We start from the raw sequence: 16,112 nt of genomic DNA on the forward strand, positions 1-16,112 counted from the left end.
TTTACTGTGGCGTTCAGCTGGAGTAGCATGATCAATACCTAAAAGTTTTCTGTCTTGCTAGAAAAACAGTTTTACTGGCCCTTTGGCTAGGCATAGATGGCCCTCATTGAGGCTTTTCTTATCTATGCCTGCTGGCATTTCTGGGTTGCTGAGTTCTTTAGCTCCAAATCTAGGATAGATGAGGCAAAGAGAAAGCCTGAAGAACTCACCCCTCAACCCATGTCATTCCTTGGCTCCTGAGTGTGCCAGTTCTCTTTCAGAGACTTCTTAAGTCATCTTTTATGCAATGCCTAAGATTAGAGTTGTATTTAGAAGGAAAAATAGGGAAAGGCACATGTACTCCATTTTTCTAGAGGCAGAAGTATCCCAACAGAAATATCCTAACAGTATGGAGCTTCTCTGAGAGACTGGACTTGTTCTCTGCTCAATACATGTTTACAGCAATACTCAAAACCTCATGTTCCTTCCCTCAAAGAAATTATCTTATGGTGAGAAAAAAAATTCTGCCATCAGTCCCTAGACACTTTCATTCAGAGATACTTTGGATACAGAGGGAAAAGGCAAAGTAAGGTACTGAAGATGAGATCTGTCAGTTAATACCTTTTGACCATCAGAGCTATATTTGGTCATTTCCCACACTAAGAGACCCATCCTCCTAAAGTAGATGCCAGAAACTTCACAACCCTAAACTAGTTCATTCTTAAGTTTAGGCTTTTGGTTGTGTTGTACCCTAGGGGGATGGGGCTTTGGAGGTGAGCAACCAGAGAAAGAACCACAAATAAGGGATCAACATTCCTGCAAGACAGCTGGCAATGACTCTGGTTCTTCTAGGAGGCACAAAATGGAAAGAATCTAGCATTGGGTCCTATGTGTCAAGGCTTCCTATCAGCTGGAGTGGTGCTATGTCAGCTTCAGAAGACTCACCCTGTCTTAGATGTTATTCCTATTTGAAGAGCTTCAGAATCAGGCATACTGGCTTCCTCAAAGAATCCTTAACACACTTGATATCTTTTAGTAATACTCTCTTTTGCTTAAACTAACCAAGTAGTTTTTTTGTTTTTGTTTGTTTGTTTGGTTTTGGTGAAACTATGAATACTGATCAAATAAATACTTGACCAGAAGTTCCTATTGTGGCTCAGCGATAACAAACCCAACTAATATCCATGAGGACACGGGTTTGATCCCTGGCCCCACTCAGTGGGTTAAGGATCTGGCGTTGCCATGAGCTGTGGCATAGGCTGGCAGCTGCAGCTCCAATTCGACCCCTACCCTGGGAACTTCCACATGCCAGAGGTGCAGTCCCAAAAAAATAAAATAAAATAAATGAACTTGTCCACTTTAAGGAGAACAGGGGAAAAAATTCACTTGCAACTCATGGTATAGTTTAGCAATATGTGGAACCTAGGTGGACTGAAATCCAAAGTAAAAAAGGAAGTAATTTCAGTTCATTCTTGTACCTGTTCCTGAGGTGGTGATCTAAATTCCTTGGTTTTCCTGGCTGTGAGTGCAGCCGACATGTTTAAGGCTTGCATAACTTCGTTATATCGGAATCGTTGGTTGTCTTGGAGTTTAGCTACAAAGTCATCTGAAAAGGCCACGATGGCTTCTATCCGGTGCCGGACCTGGCAGTCACAGAGGTACTGAAGTAGCAGGCACATCTAAAGGAACAATTAAAAAGACACTAAGTTTAATTTCAGAAGCTTTAAAATGGTCCAGGTATACCAAATCAAAATGTGTGGCAGATAAGGCTAGTTGTCAACTCATTTCCTGTATAAACAGAATGCTGACTTTATGTAGGCGGCAATGTGCCCAGTCCCAGGAGATGAAACGTAATGTGTCTAAGCCAACATGGCAAATAGCCTTTGATGTCCCTTGAATGAACAGGTACTGTCCTGGCTTCCTCTGAGGCTGGAGGTGCTACAGGAAATAAGATAGAGAAGGAGACATTTCCAAGAGGTCTCCTGGGAAAGATTTTTCACCATGAATAACAGACCAGAACACCCTTTTCAAAATGAGTATAATGGGCTAATAACATGAGCACTGGAGGAAGAATGAGGTCACACACTTTAGGATAAAAACCATAAACTGAGGATCACAGGAGGAGACAAAGATCTAGTTCCCAATGATACCACTGAGCTACGACATTAATTCTAGAACTCTCTACCTCCAGACTTTACATGTAAGTTAATTAAGCGGTTTTCTGGCTTACTCATGAAATGGGTAGCTGGTACTCTTTTACCAGAAGTCAAAAGGATTTTTAACTAATACAGTGCATTTGGAGAAATATGCCTTCTGGAAAACGTTCTGCAAAAGTTTAGGGAAACATTTCAATACACTTTATGCCAACTGTGATATAAATACACAGCAATGTTAAGGATGATTTTAAAGCCCTGTGCATCACCATCCACAAAATGCCATTTCTGTCAATGCCAGTTCTGAGATGTCCACGTCCCTCTTCACCTGCTTATCCAACCCCAGTGGGAGCACCAGCACCTTGGGTCTGGAGCAGCATGACAGCCTCCTAGCTAGGTGGGCTCGGGACCACCCCCTCTTACTCCCTTAACTATCTTCCCTGCGGCAGTTACCCTGAGATTTTCAGAATAAAAAATTCCTGCTAAAATTCTTCCCTGCTTTTAACTGAACTTATAAAAAAATTCAAACCCCATCACAGGGCTGGTTTTAGCCAACAGCTGGACTCTAGTTGAACCGCCTTCTGCCTGCTCACCCTCCCTCCCCTGCTCAGTAAGCTGCAGCCACCCTGGCCTCTTCCTGCCTCAGAGCCTTTGTCCAGCTATGTGCCCTGTGTGAAAAGTTCCTGGAACACGCTTGCCCTCCTTCTTCACAAGCACTGAACTCCCTCTCATCAATCTGACCTCAGCTCAAAAGTCACCACCTGGGACAGGCCTCCCCTCTCTTTCCTCACAGTATTCCAGTTGAAATTTCCCTTCATCTAGAAATCCATTATTCTCCTTCCAAGTATTTAATGTGACTAGCAATAGGATTTTTTTTTTCTTTTTTGGCTGCCTGTGGCATATGGAGTTCCCAGGCCAGGGATTAGATCTGAATCACAGTTGTGACCTAAGCTGCAGCTATGGCAATGCCATATCCTTTACCCACTGTGCCGGGCCAGGGATTGAACCTGCGTCCCAGTGCTCACAAATTGCTGCCAATCCTATTACACCACAGTGGGAATTCCAGCAATAAGATGTTTTGACAGAAATACAAAAGGAAGTGTCTATTTCCCCCAGAGACAGTGAGCTGTGCCCTTCACCCACAACCCAGAGTCTGACTCCGAGGAAGGCCTCCATCAGGGCTGCCTGTGGAAGGAAGGGCGAAATGGGTGTCAAGGATGCGAGATTCCAACTGCTGCTAAGAACCAAAGAGGCATGAGGAAAGGGTCCTTGGGGTAGCCTGATGAGCACAAAGACAGGCAAGACCTTGATTCCTTAGAAACCAATGTAGGAAGTAAAATCTTGCTGTGTGAGAACAGGTGCATCTCCTGATGAACAAGTGTCCTGAGGTTGGAAGGGTGGGAGAGGGGAATAGGTATGGAAAGCTTTGCATTTAGGGCACGCCAACAAAACGCTGGTGAAATGCATCTGCAGAAACAAGGAGAGAATGAGGAAACTGTTAATGACTACGTGAGAGAAGAGGATGCGCTGGTGTACTAGGAAGAACAAATCTGACTCCACATAGGACCTATTTCTCTTACCTTAACCTTCATATTCTATTGCTTTTTCTACAAGTTCATCACTAAAGGGCTGTTGTTTCAAATATGCATAATGGGAGTTACCACTGTGGTGCAGTGGGTTAAGAACCTGATTGCAGTGGCTTGGGTCAGAGCAGAGGCTCAGGTTTGATCCCCAGCCTGGTGCAGTGGATTAAGGATCCAGCTTGCTGCAGCGGTAGCTCAGACTCAATTCCTGGCTTGAGAACTTCCATATGCTATGGGTACAGCCATAACAATAAAAAAAATTTTTTTTTAGTCAAGTATGCAAAATGGCCCATCTGTGGGGACCCTGCCTCCCCTGCCTGAATGTTAAATCAAAAATACCTTTGTTTAAGCTCACAGGAAACATTCTGACCTGACCCATCTGTGAATCCAGGTGGAAATTTCCAGACTGCAGGAAAGAAGAAATGGATGCCCCCGACTACAGAATCTGGTCAACTTGGAACCAGGATATATTTGTAACTACTTATCACCTTCTCTACTTTAACTCCTCACCTCCTCTTCTTTGCTCTTTAAAAGTAACCAGCATCCCAACCTAGGCAAGATGGTTCTTTGGGACAGGAGGCTACTATCTCCTTGGTCTGCTGGCTTTCCTAATAAAGTCACTACCCCTCATCCCAGTACTTTATCTCTTGATTATGGGGCAAGTAGTATAAGCTTAGACTTGGAATACTGGCAGGACAAAAAAAAACACATCTCTTTTCAGACAGACACACACTCACATACACATGCATGCGTATACACACACACACACATACAGAGAAACAGTGGCATGCCACACTCGCACATGTACTGACCAACGAAACCACCTTGACAAAAATTCAGAATCATTCTTTTACGAACATTAGTCAATTGACTTGATTGGAAAATTCATGAATTCTATTCCCAAGGCAAGAAAGTTAGGCACATCCCCAAGCACAACAGGAAGTTAGTTAACTTTATGAAGAACTCCCACTACCCAGGGACAAACGAACACACACAGTAAGGAGACAAAGGCCAATGTTAATAGGTTCTGAAATTCACCACTGTCTTTACTGATTACCTGCAGTTTAACTGGCTCAGGCAGTTTCATTTGGAGCAGGCCTTCCTTGGGCCTCTTTCCCCCTTTGCTTTCTTCCTCGGCTGGCCCTTCTAGCCTGGAGTCTTCACTGGCACAGGGCTCCTTCTCCAGGGTGTCGCTCTCCTCCTCGGGACCAGCGGCTTCCTTGAACACACTGGGCTCAATCAACTGCAAGATGTGTTTCAGGTCCTCGTTGTGGAAGATGCCCATGATGAGCAGGGTGTAGAAAAGCTTGATGAGCGGGACGAAGAGGAACTCAGTGGTCCCACCCACAGGGTCCCTGGCATGGAGGCTGCCCTCTTGCACGGCCTCAGTCAGCATCTGGATGGTTTTGGCCTTGAGGATGTCCAGCGGGAACTCGGGGCTGTACTGGTAACACTCGTTATTAATGCTTACAAAACTTGGGGAGGAAAACTGCATCCGTGGCCTGAGGGAGGTGCTGAGGCCAATCCCTGGGAGGCCGTGCTTTTTATTCTCATCCGGGAAGAGGGTGATGCTCTTGGTCTCTTCTGTCATGGGGACGATGAACTCATTGTTCATCATGAGCCTGGCAGTGGCATAGGAGCTGAGGTGGATGTCAATGAGCAGATCGTAGTAGCCGGCACGCAGCAGGCCAGGCATGTACTTGTTCTCAATGGCGTAAAGCAGCTGCGGCTCATCCACGTGGCTGCACAAGGCATGGGCCACGCGGTGGTTCCCTAGCGCGCACACGGCTGAGTACAGCCGGAGGGTGTGATAGTGGAATTTCAGCAGTTCCTCCTGCTCCGTCAGTTCCAGTATGTCCACCGATCTGGAGATGGGAGAAGTCGAGTACAGAAATTTAAAACAGTTCTGCATCAGTTCTATGTACCTCGCAGAATTCAAAACTTATGACAAGAGACACTTTGGGGTTTTTTTTTGGTGGGTGGGTTTTTGTTTTGTTTTGCTTTGTTTTGTTTTGTTTTTTTGCTTTTTAGGGATGTAGCTACAGCATATGGAGTTCCCAGGCTAGGGGTCGAATTGGAGTTGCAGCTGCTGGCCACAGCCACAGCAATGCCTGATATGAGCTGTGTCTGTGAGCTGTTGTGACCTACAACACAGCTCACAGCAATGCCAAATCCAGATCCTTAACCCACTGAGTGGGGTCAGGGATCGAACCCGCATCCTCATGGTCAATGGTCTGGATCGTTTCTGCTAAGCCACAATGGGAACTCCAGACACTATTTTTTAAAACTGTGTTTTAGGACATGTTTAATGATAGCCTAGATTTTTTTTTTTTTCTTTTCATTTTTGGCTGCCTGGCAGCATATGAAACTCCTGGGCCAGGCATCAGATTTGAGCAGCAGTTGCTACCTAAGCCATAGCTTTGGCAACACCGGATCCTTAACCCACTGTGCAGGGCCAAGGATCAAACTTATATCCCAGCGCTCCAAAGATGCCATTGATCTTGTTGTGCCACAGTGGGAACAACAATGATAGCCCCGATTAAAAAAAAAAAAAAATCAGTTTTGTGTGTTTTACAAGTTTCCTTCCATGTAGAATTTTATGTTGAAAATTTCTAACCACTAGTCCTTAGAGCTTTTTCACCCCCATCTCCCCAAGATTCTGGGTACCTCTCTTAGATAGTGGGTCTCCTACTGAACCTGGGGGGGTACCTCTCTTAGATATTTGGGTCTCCTGCTGAACCTGGGGGCTCCCCTTTTCTCAGAATCTGAGCACTCTTTGGAAAATCCTGAGTTTTCTTTTTCAATTTGGCAAACCTGCTCCAAGAAGCCAGAAAACTTTGCTTTAGGCCCTGTTCCCTTGACTCTGACCCAGGATCAGCTGTTAACCTACCCAGTCAGAAGCAGGTAACAGAGGGATGATTCCTTTGACATTCCTCACAGACCCAAACATGTGTCTTTGTTTCCAATGGGTATGTGCTGATCGTGAAACAAACACTATTAGGGACATTTTCACTTAGGAAAGTTTCTACTGGGAATCTGAGTGAGCATCAGATCATTTTGCTTCTACCACACCCTGTGACCTTTCCATGCATCAAACGTTAAATCATGTGTCCAGAATATGTCTAACGTCAAGTCATTCCTTTTAGAAGAGTCTATTTTAAGAGCACATAATTCCTTTAGGTGTGCTCATTTTTCTAAACTATTTAAATTATACTTGGGAATTCCCTGGTGGGGCAGCAGGTTAAAGGATCTGGTGTTGTCACTGCCGTGGTGCGGGTTTGATTCCTGGCCAGGAACTTGCACATGCTGCAGCCAAAAATTAAAAACACTTTTTTTTTTTTGTCTTTTTAGCGCCACACCCGTGTCATATGGAGGTTCCCAGCTGGGGTTCCAGTCGGTGCTGCAGCCGCTAGCCTACGCCGCAGCCACACGGGATCTAAGCTACATCTACAACCTACGCCACAGCTCATGGCAATGCTGGTTCCTTAAGCCACTGAGCGAGGGATCGAACCCTCATGTTCATGGATACAAGTCGGGTTCATTAACCGCTGAGCCAAAAAAATATATTTAAAATTGTAAAAAATAAATTATACAGGTGGTTCATGGATGGCACTAAAAGGCATTAAAAGTAGAAACCTGAATATTTATTTATTTATTTATAATGACTATAGATTTTATTTATTTATTTATTTATTGTCTTTTTGCCATTTTCTTGGGCCGCTCTCGTGGCATATGGAGGTTCCCAGGCTAGGGGTCCAATCAGAGCTGTAGCTGCCGGCCTAAACCAGAGCCACAGCAACGCCAGATCAAAGTCACATCTGTGACCTACACCACAGCTCACGGCAATGCCGGATCGTTAACCCACTGAGCAAGGGCAGGGATCAAACCTGCAACTTCATGGTTCCTAGTCGGATTCGTTAACCACTGCGCCACAATGGGAACTCCAAAACCTGAATATTTATAATCAAGGGAACCACTCATTCATCTAGAAAGGTGTCCTCTTGATGAGCCTGTAATATAAGCTCATAAGATTAGGGGTTTTATACACTTCATATATTTTGTTTATTAATATTCATCCAGCACCTAGCCTAGCACACAGTGGGGATTACTTGTGATTATTTATTGTTAAGCTTTGTCACTATCTTTAGATAGCCCATCGTCCTGTCCACACCTATCCACTGTACCTTTGCTTTTCAGGTCAGGGGCACTGTATTAAAAGCCACTGTGGTCTGAAGGTGCAGACTTCTTCCAGATCCCACCTTCTGACACTAGAGTCTCTAGTTAGAAGCATCATGCATTATAAACTCCCAGCTAATTATTACCCGCCCCATGTATCACACTGGCTTCCAGGAAACTGTACAACTGCTGGGCCCAGCTGCTAGCACTTATTTCTTGGAAAGGTATGATTGAACAAGCCTCTCCCTCAAGGTGTAATGGAGGGATTTTCACGTCTTAGCTGGGCTCTTCAACCTCCCAAGAAGACTGCTACCCCAGCCCCTCAGCCTGGTTGATGGTCACAGTATATAAATCACAGTACATTGTAGCACCACAGAGTATCTGCAGTCTGGGTTCTTGTCAAAGAACACAACTTAGTCTAGTGTCTGATCAATCTCAAAATGTCAATAAGGACTCTACAATCAACATTATGGCTGCCATGTCCAGTTCTCCCTCCATCATTCATGTATGATGTCACATTCTTTTCTTTAAAGCACATCTCTTTGCTACCAGACCAGTCTTTTAAGGTAAGGGTCATGTCTATTTTGATCACTATTTTCTATCCAGTATCAGAAGCACTAACACATATTTGTGGAATGAATGAATGAATGAATGAGAGAATTCTGAAAGAGTTGTAGTTACCTCTTGTAACTTGACTCAGATCAAGGAAAAGCAAAGGATACACCTCAACTAATTTAGTCTCTTTTCCCACACCAACCCCTTGCACCAACAGTCATACTTTAATGAACAATGGCTTTAACTGGAGGAGAGCAAAAGAAATAACTCATTATTTTATCTGTTACAAGGACAATGTCAGCTATATCATCCGGCTGGTTTTAAGCACATGTTGTGAATTATATTGTTATCAATAAATATTGGCCTTCTCCCTGCAAATGGAGTCATCTTATTGGCTCTAATTACTCTGGACTTGACTACATGACTTGCTGTGGTCAATAAAATATAAATAGACATAACATCTGCCACAGGTAAAAAGAAAACCCTTGGAACTCTGTTATCCCCCCTTCAAATCCATCCTTGGCCATGGAAGCTACGTGTCCCAGGTCGCGGCTGCTTATCAGCTTGGTAAGAAGGCTTATGCAAGATATATCCACCCCAATGTTCATTGCAGCACTAGCTACAATAGCCAAAACATGGAAATAACTTAAATTTCCAAAAAGAGAAGAATGTAAAAGATGTGGTGTATATATATATCACATATATGATATATATATAATGGAATACTACTCAGCCCTAAAAAAGAATGAAATAATGCCATTTGCAGCAACATGGGTGGACCTAGAGCTTATTGGACTAAGTTAAGTCAGTCAGAAAGTGAAAGGCAAACATTATATGATATTACTTATATGTGGAATCTAAAAAAAGGATACAAATGAACTCATATGCAGAATAGGAACAGACTCACAGACTTTGAACAAACTTATAGTTAAGACAGGTGGGGGGAGGGAGGGATGGACTGGGAGTTTGGGATTGGCACATTTACACTGAGGTGTACTAAAGGTCTGGCCAATAGGGGCCAGCTGAATAGCACAGGGAATTCTACCTAATATTCTGTGATAATCTATATGGAAAAGAATCTGAAAAAGAATGGATATTTGTGTATATATAACTGAATCAATATGTTGTGTTGCAGAAATTACCACAACATTGTAAATCAACTATACTTAAATGAGACTTTAAAAAATGAAAGAAAAAAAAAAAAAGCACATGGGCCACACCCATAGACCATCCCCAGCCTTGGGATTACTATTACAGTAAAAAATCTCAATAATACAACTCATTATACACTTTAAGAGCTCCAGTGAGGAAATTTCTTTCATGATTCAATATCATTCTTTTTTTCATCAAATACCACAGAATACCTACTATCTATTAATCACTGTGCACTGGTGAACAACACAGATATGATTCTGCCCTCAGGGAGCTTATTGTCCAGGTAAGGAGGGAAACAACAAAAAGTAAGTAATTTAAATTATGAATGATGAGTGAGGTGTGTCATGAAAGAAACAGAGGACTGACATATATATCAATTTTTAAACTATTAAACATCATGTTATTGAGGTATGATGTAAAGATTCTACTCAACTACTAGTTGGCATTTCCCACTTGGAATCTGAATTTTGAAACTCATCAGATTTTTCTTAGGCTTCTAGGAAGTGGGTGAAACCAACTGAGGATATGACTTTACCAACCTCAGAGAAGATGTGATGTGAATGACTGTGAACTAGTCCTTGTTTGTTATTTTCCTGTCCTTACCGTCTGTATACAACCTGAATCCAGTGACACTTTAAAAAAATTTATTTATTTATTTATTGCTTTTTAAGGCCACCCCTGCAGCATATGGAAGTTCCCAGGCTAGGGGGTCAAATTGGAGTTGCAGCTGCCAGCCTACACCAGAGCCACAGCAACATGGGATCCAAGCTAAGTCTGCAACCTACACCACAGCTCAAGGCAACATGGGATTCCCCGACCCACTAAGTGAGGCCAAGGATTGAACTCACATTCTCATGGATACTAGTCTAATTTGTTTCCGCAACACCACTTTTACACAAATTTGCATTTCATATATTTTGGGAAATTGACTCAAATTCTTTATGTTTATAGTACGAATTTAAATTGTCTATTCTTTTATAGAAATTTATCATAGATAATGAATATAGATGATAAATTACTATGGCAAGAGCATATATTGGGTTTTTGACAAGCCAACATATTAAGTTACAATCTTTAAAGTTCTCTGCTTAATAGAAAGAGACTATTTTTCCCTCACAAAGAAAAAAAATCCCTTCCAAATGTGATGTTTCTCTCAGTTGCTGAGTAATTTTTTTAAAAAAATATCATCAGATAGAAAATTTCAATAAAACTTTTCTCATATAAAATAAAAAGTATGAAGTTAAAGTAAAATTAAACTATCTAAAGAGTACATTATGAATGCTATATCTATTTCACCTAAAATATGAAAATACATATTTAATGAATAAAAAATTTCACTTGGCTGGATTAATTTTTCTTTGAATTTCTTTTGCTTTAAAACAGCTTTCCTGAGATACCATTTACAAACGATACAATTTACCTAAAGTACAAAATGCATTGATTTTAGTATATTACTGGAACTGTGCAAGAATTACTATAATTTAAGTTACTATAAGAAACCCAAAGAAACCCAGTAGTAACCACTGGCAGTCACATCTCATGTCCACTGCCTTCTCCTCCCAGTATGTAAACATTAAGTTCTTTCTCTCCAAGGGAAAATCCAAAGATGCCAGGCATGTCTAAATATATAAAAACGAACACAGCCCCTACAACTTTTTAAGATTAGAGATTAAAAATATAAGAACAACAAATATGTTTGTCTTTATGTTGTTTTCATGCCATATTTTCACTCAGTTTGTGATTCAACTTTTTAATGATACTTTGGAAGGGCAATCTGGGTCCCAAACTTAGAGAACTCAGAAATGAGGCTTCTAAAACAAAATTTCTATAATTTAATTGGCAATCAATGGACAAAGGTTAAATAATAAACAAAGCTACCTTTGGATATTAATTGTATTTTGTATTATTACTCTTACTGTCTAGAAAGGGTATATCAACATTTTTTCCACAATGCTCTTTCATTAATGTCTCAATCTCAGCTTTTCACATCTGTGAAATGAAGGACTGAACTAAATGATTTCTATTCCATCTCTAGTATCTTACGATTCTGTGATGCTGTCTTTATTAAATCTGAAGTGTGAGTGCAGTTGTACTTGTTTGAATTTGTACTTGCTTTTGTTCTCTTAAGAAAAATAAAAGTGAGGAAAGCAACTATCCGCTATCAGATCGCCTCTTCAATAGCGGCATAAAAACTGTGTTTCAGTAATGAAGTCGTTGAGATAGATTCGAATGTGGAATATGCAAAATCATGTCTGCAGTGCCACAAGCATATTTTTTCAATTCCATTTTGTTTCCGCAGCCCACCCCTGGGCCCCTGGACAGTGGTCTAGTTGGATGGGTCCCCATCACACAGGCAAGGATGCTCAGGGCTGACCTGTTCTCCTCTGGGATGTGTAAGGACATGAACTGCAGAGGTTCCAAACACTGCACCAGCCAGCCTTGCCGTTCACTTATTCGAGAGACGTCTACCTTCAAGAATTGGTTTGGCATTCTGCTCCACAGGACGTGCGACAGGAACTGCACGTGCAGACGTGGGGGACACTGCGGCACTGGGTTTTTGTGCTCACTCTTGAATAATCCCGCCGAGAGAGGCATCACATTCTAGGAGATGGCGAAGCAGAGAAAGAATGAATGGATAACACACCTTGGGTGATGACGAGAGTTCTGTATAGGAAAGAGATAATGAAAGATGTGCTACTTGTTGAGCAGTCAATACAAAAACTAAGAGAAGTGGGTTGAGGAGTTCCCTGGTGGCTCAATGGCTTAAAGATCTGGTGTTGCCGCTGTTGTGGTGCAGGTTCAATCCCAGCCCCGGATTTTTGTATGCCACAGGAGCAGCCAAAAAAAAAAAAAAAGAATGAAAAAGAAATTGGGTTGAGCTGTTCCCGAAATGACAAGTGGAGAAAATATTATGAAGAGAATACCTAATAGTTCAGGGCAGGCACACAGCTTTGGGATTTTTTTAAAGGCACACTAAGAATGCAAGAATAAGTATAACCATCTATCCTTTATATTTCTTCCCCGAGCTGGGTCCTCTGGGACACCTGCCAAGTCTTTAGCTGCTTTGAGTGCCTTCCTGAAAGAATGGTCACATCCACACAGCTTTCTCCCTCTCTCGTGGTCTATCCTTCATCAACACCTCATCCATCCTTATACCACTCACTCACTCATCACCAGAGTTTGTCAGGTTTTAGTAACCAACAGTGTACCAGGCAGCTCAACTGACAGAACTATCAAACAAGAAATCTGAATTAATCCAGCATTAACCAACACACCTTCCTCCACCACCAATATGTACCTCCAGCCATTCTTCAGTCAGTTCTCAGGGAAAGAGAAGTCTCTACTTTGCCAAAGTTTATTCATTTATTGATGATCATGACACCACCTCTGCACCAAGAAGACAGTTACCTCAATTTTCTGCATTACAGTCTTCCCCTCTCCTCTAGAACCATCTTTACTGCATTATTTAGACTTTCTCATCCTCAAGCTACTTTCCTATTCTCTTCTGCTAATGGGAAAAAAAAATAAATAAATAACAGGCACCTTATCTGACACTGAGGATCTATCAGTGAGCAAAATAAACCACACTGCTACTCTCATACAACTTCCATTTATTCCCTTTTAGAGATTAAATGAAATCTAATTAAATTAAATAGTGTATTAGGAAAGAGGTCATGGACACGAGAAAAAAAAAAAAACAGGATGGGGGGATCAGAATGCCGGACATTCATAATGAGCAGGGTGGTCAGCGAGATGAGGACATTTAAAGAAAGACTACAGAAGAAAAACCAGGTAGGCGTGTCGGGGAAGAAATTTCCAGGCAGAGGGAACCGTCAATGAAAACAAGCCGAGGAGGTTTTGCCTGGCACGTGTGGGGAAGAGTTGGAGGCCAGTGTGTCTGCAGTGGGTGAAGGAGGGGAGAAGCGGCAGGGGATGAAGTCAGAAGGTAATAGCATGTCAGGTCCTTTTGAACTTGACCACTGTTATGGCATTTCTGGTAGTTCCTCTCGGGGAAACAGGGTTTCTAGGGTTTCAAGCAGTGAAATGACATGATCTGATTTACATTTTAAAACAATGACTCACTCAGGGATTTCCTGCCAAGGCTCAGTGGGAACGAACCCAAATGGTATCCATGAGGATGCAGGTTTGATCCCTGGCCTCGCCCAGTGGGTTAAGGATCTGGCATTGCTGGGAGCTGTGGTGTAGGTCACATATGTGGTTCTGATCTTGCATTGCTGTGGCTGTGGCGTAGGCCGGCAGCTATAGCTCCAATTTGACCCTAGCCTGGGAACTTTCATGTGCCACAGCTTCAGCCCTAAAAAAGACAAACAAAAACCATACATAAGTAAAATAAATTAAAATAAAACAATGACAGTCACTTAGATTGTTCTATGATAAACAGATGGACAGGGTTGAATTAGAGGCTACAGGAGTAACCCAGACAAAATGACAGTGATAGAGAGCAGTGCAGTGACCAGCAGAAGTGAAGGGAGAGAGCCCAGAAGGTGCAGGATATGCAGGGATGGAGCTGGGACATGGGACGTAAAGGAGGGAATGCAAGGATGACTCTGAGGTTTGGGGTCAGAGCAGCTGGATCTGTTATTAACTGACAGATCTGGTAGGATCAGGAGGAGGAGGAGTGATAGTCAGCCGTCCTGTTTGGTACATATCCAATTTGATATCTAGCAACCACGCAAACAGAAATATCAAAGAGACCCACATTAGAGTTTGGGTTGTCAGAAACTACCACTCCTCTGTCAAATTTTAATTTGTTTTCAATAAGTCAAACTGGCCGCCTCCTTTCTCTCTTTCAACCATGAAATGATAATATGAATTGAACAAGCGTGAACAGGATAAATTGGCTTCTTTCATCATTTTGCTGAAATTTTATTTTGGCAAGATCACTAATGCCCTGCTGCTTAATGAAAGTCATGGACTCCTTTAGCCCATACTGTATTGGCTCTTCTATGGAAGCTGGACTCTCATTCTACAAAGGCAGAAACTGAACTTGCGTGGTTTAAGGGACATGTCCAAGGTGGCCAAGCCAGCATGGTTAAAGTGTCTACTACACTCACCCTGGCATGTTTACAACTGCAAATTTCAATTCGATTCCTTTTCCTGAGTTTCAGTGGGCTCTTCTGTTTGCTGTTGTGTTAGTATCCCTCAGCTGGCCAAGCTAAAATTATATAAGTTAATCCTTGATTCTTCATTCTCCTTCAGCACTGATTTCAGTTCATCCAATTCATTGACAGATTCTGTTAATTTTCACCAAAAACATCTTCTCGTTTATCTCTCTCTCTACTTACTACTTTCACGAATCTCATCATCTTCTCCCATGGGGACAGTATCAAATTGTTAAGACCTAATTATTACTGCCTATTCTCATTCTTCTCAGAGTAGATATTTCTTCACATTACTACCATATTATTCCAAAAGAGGTTCAATTTTACTCAATTCTTTGCTTCAAATTTTCAATAGATTGCCGCTATTACAGAATAGGTGTCAACTTCTTAACATGGCATTTAAGGCCTTTTCAACTTGGACTTGGTCCACCTTCCCATCCACATTAACCTCAGGCTGCATCCCAGAAGCATCCTTTGTCACAGTCACATTGAATGCCTTAACCTTTATCACTTTCACGCCTATGTATTTTACTTTCTCTAGCTCTCTATGTAGAATGCCCTCTCCTAGCAAGTGGACTCTGATATTGCTGTTCAACAGTTAAGAATCAACCTCCTCTTTCAGCTTTAGTTGATCCACCCCATCTTACCCAGTTCTTATCATTTATGTTCCCAGAGCACTCAGCACATGTCACTCCTGCATTTATCACAAGGTGGCACGCTTTCAGCTTTTCAAGCCCATTCACTAGCTTACCTGTGAGTTCAGTGATTACTGAGCTGTACATAATTTGGCATTTTTGTTCTGTATAAGCCTAGTTTTATTGAATAATATAATTATGATGACCAAAGAGAGATCCTTAAAATTAATTATGTGACTAGAAAGAGATCACAGAATTTCCAAACATGGCAACTTTTCTCTTAAAGTAATTACGTGATTAATATCCGTACTAACAAAATACTGAATTCATTTAAGAAGAAACAAGCGCTATTTCCTCACAAAAAAATAACTCAAATATAAGACCAGGAATGAATCTTTCTTACCTTTATTCTTCCCAACTCAAACTGAAAAACATTGGGACTTGTAGCTTGGGCAAAAACTGCAGGAAATAATTTGGTACTTGGTTCCACCTTTAAATAAGCAAATGAATTTAAGAATATTAGTAAAGGAAGGGATAGGAAGAATTTCTTCCTAACACCTAAGGAACACATTACAGAGGAAGGCTTTTCCTTTTTCTTATTCAGATATTCTCTTGAGAGTTACTCGGAGTAGAGTTCCTACTGTGACAAAATGGGATCTGTGGTTTCTCTGCAGTGACAGGACACATGTTCAATCCCCAGCCTGGCTCAATGGGTTAAAGGATCTGGTGTTGCTAAAGCTGCAGTGTAAGCTG

At 41.8% G+C, this 16,112-nt stretch overlaps 1 protein-coding gene across 2 annotated transcripts in view; it reads right to left on the reverse strand.

Annotated features, from left to right (window-relative positions):
• The window catches only part of RYR2 (ryanodine receptor 2), a 775,249-nt gene that overhangs the window by 234,740 nt on the left and 524,397 nt on the right, over positions 1-16,112 (reverse strand). For both annotated transcript variants that reach the window (XM_047762364.1, XM_047762363.1), the window contains 4 exons: positions 15,763-15,849; positions 11,976-12,202; positions 4,773-5,580; positions 1,458-1,658 (listed from right to left, as the gene is read on the reverse strand). In XM_047762364.1, coding sequence (XP_047618320.1) covers positions 1,458-1,658; positions 4,773-5,580; positions 11,976-12,202; positions 15,763-15,849 — 1,323 coding nt within the window. The remainder of the gene's footprint in view (positions 1-1,457; positions 1,659-4,772; positions 5,581-11,975; positions 12,203-15,762; positions 15,850-16,112) is intronic.

Source organism: Phacochoerus africanus, chromosome 15, assembly GCF_016906955.1.
Source record: "Phacochoerus africanus isolate WHEZ1 chromosome 15, ROS_Pafr_v1, whole genome shotgun sequence".
Lineage (NCBI taxonomy): Eukaryota > Metazoa > Chordata > Mammalia > Artiodactyla > Suidae > Phacochoerus > Phacochoerus africanus.